The 1,530-nt window shown below is 40.0% G+C and overlaps 1 protein-coding gene across 1 annotated transcript; it reads right to left on the reverse strand.

The window, feature by feature from the left end:
* Positions 1-92: 92 nt before the first annotated feature.
* On the reverse strand, positions 93-1,003 carry LOC109153441 (the record flags this gene model as incomplete). Its single annotated transcript, XM_019301311.1, has 4 exons — positions 877-1,003; positions 667-794; positions 285-571; positions 93-192 (listed from the first exon to the last, which is right to left on the reverse strand). Coding segments are annotated over exons 1-4 (642 nt in total), but the record flags the coding sequence as incomplete, so codon positions are not given.
* Positions 1,004-1,530: the final 527 nt, after the last annotated feature.

Consider the following 1,530-nt stretch of genomic DNA (forward strand, 5'->3'; position numbering starts at 1 on the left):
GAGATATAACTGTGGAAGGAGCTGGGGCAATGTGTCTTGGTGAAGGTGTCTACTAGGTGTTGTTCAGAACCAACATGAAACAGTTTGATTACACGTTTACTAAGCTTTTCCCTCACCAAATAGCAATCGAGTTCAATATGTTTAATTCGCTCATGAAACACTAGATTCTCTGCAATGGCAATAGCTAATTTGCTGTCACAATAAACAGCAGCAGGATCATTCTGATCAATTCCCAACTCAGTTAGCAAATAAGAAAGCCACTGAACTTCACATGTTGTAGCTACCAATGCTCTGTATTTAGCTTCTGATGAGGACTACGAGACAAGTCACTTGCTTCTTTGATTTCCATGATACTAAGGCACGCATTCCCTATGAAAATGCAGAAACCAGTTAAAGACCTTCTTGTATCAACATAGGCTCCCCAATCTGGAACAAAGAAGGCTTTTATCTTCAAATCAGATAGGGATGGAAAGAACAACTGTTGGCCAGACGCACCCTTGATGTAACTGAGTACCCTATGAGCAGCTTGCATATGAAGATTAGTGGGGCAGTCAAGGAATTGAGAGAGTTGCTATGTTGCAAAGCAAATATCAGGTTTAGTGATGGTTAAGTATAGGAGTTTCCCAACTATTTTCCTATACTGACTGTTGTCTTCAATAGGTTTACCACCAAGTTTGCTGAGCTTGTGTGATGGTACTGTGGGACTATGTACAGGCTTGCAGTCTGTGAACCCTGTGTCTTTAAGCAATTCAAGGGCATACCTCCTTTGACAGATAGCTTTCCCTTTATTCTGTCTGGAAACTTCCAGGCCTAGAAAATACTGTAAGGGACCTAAGTCCTTGATTTTGAAACTAATATTGAGCTAATTCTTGATGCCTTGTATGATCCCCAAATCTGCATTAGCAACAACTATATCATCCACATAAACTAGCAAAGCCACAAATGAGTGCCCTTCACCTTTGGTAAATAGAGAGTTGTCAGGGATAGACTGTCTGAATCCCATGTTTTGCAATGCAAGGCTTAGCTTGGTGTTCCACTGTATACTGGCCTGTTTCAGGCCATATAGGAATTTTTTTAATTAGCACACTTCACCATTCCATTTCCCTGAAACACCAGGAGGTAGTTTCATGTAAACTTTATCTTCTAAATCTCCATGGAGGAATGCATTATTTACATCCATTTGATATAAGTGTCATCCTTTAGCTGCTACAATTGCTAGAAGTGTTCTTATGGTGGTCATTTTGGACACTGGGCTGAAGGTATCAATGTAATCAATCCCAAAGACTTGATTGTATCCCTTTGACACAAGTCTTCCCTTGTACCTTTCAATGGTGCCATCAGCTTTGTGCTTAATTTTGTATACACACCTACATCCAATAGGTTTCTTGTAAGGAGGGAGATCTACAAGTTCCCAGGTACCATTCTGCTCTAAGGCTGTAATTTATTCCTCCATAGCTTTCTTCCAACATTCATATTTGGTTGCTTCCTGATAAGATTTAGGTTCATAATGGTGAGTGATATTCATGACAA

The sequence above is a fragment of the Ipomoea nil genome, unplaced genomic scaffold (assembly GCF_001879475.1).
Source record: "Ipomoea nil cultivar Tokyo-kokei standard unplaced genomic scaffold, Asagao_1.1 scaffold2484, whole genome shotgun sequence".
Classification (NCBI taxonomy): domain Eukaryota; kingdom Viridiplantae; phylum Streptophyta; class Magnoliopsida; order Solanales; family Convolvulaceae; genus Ipomoea; species Ipomoea nil.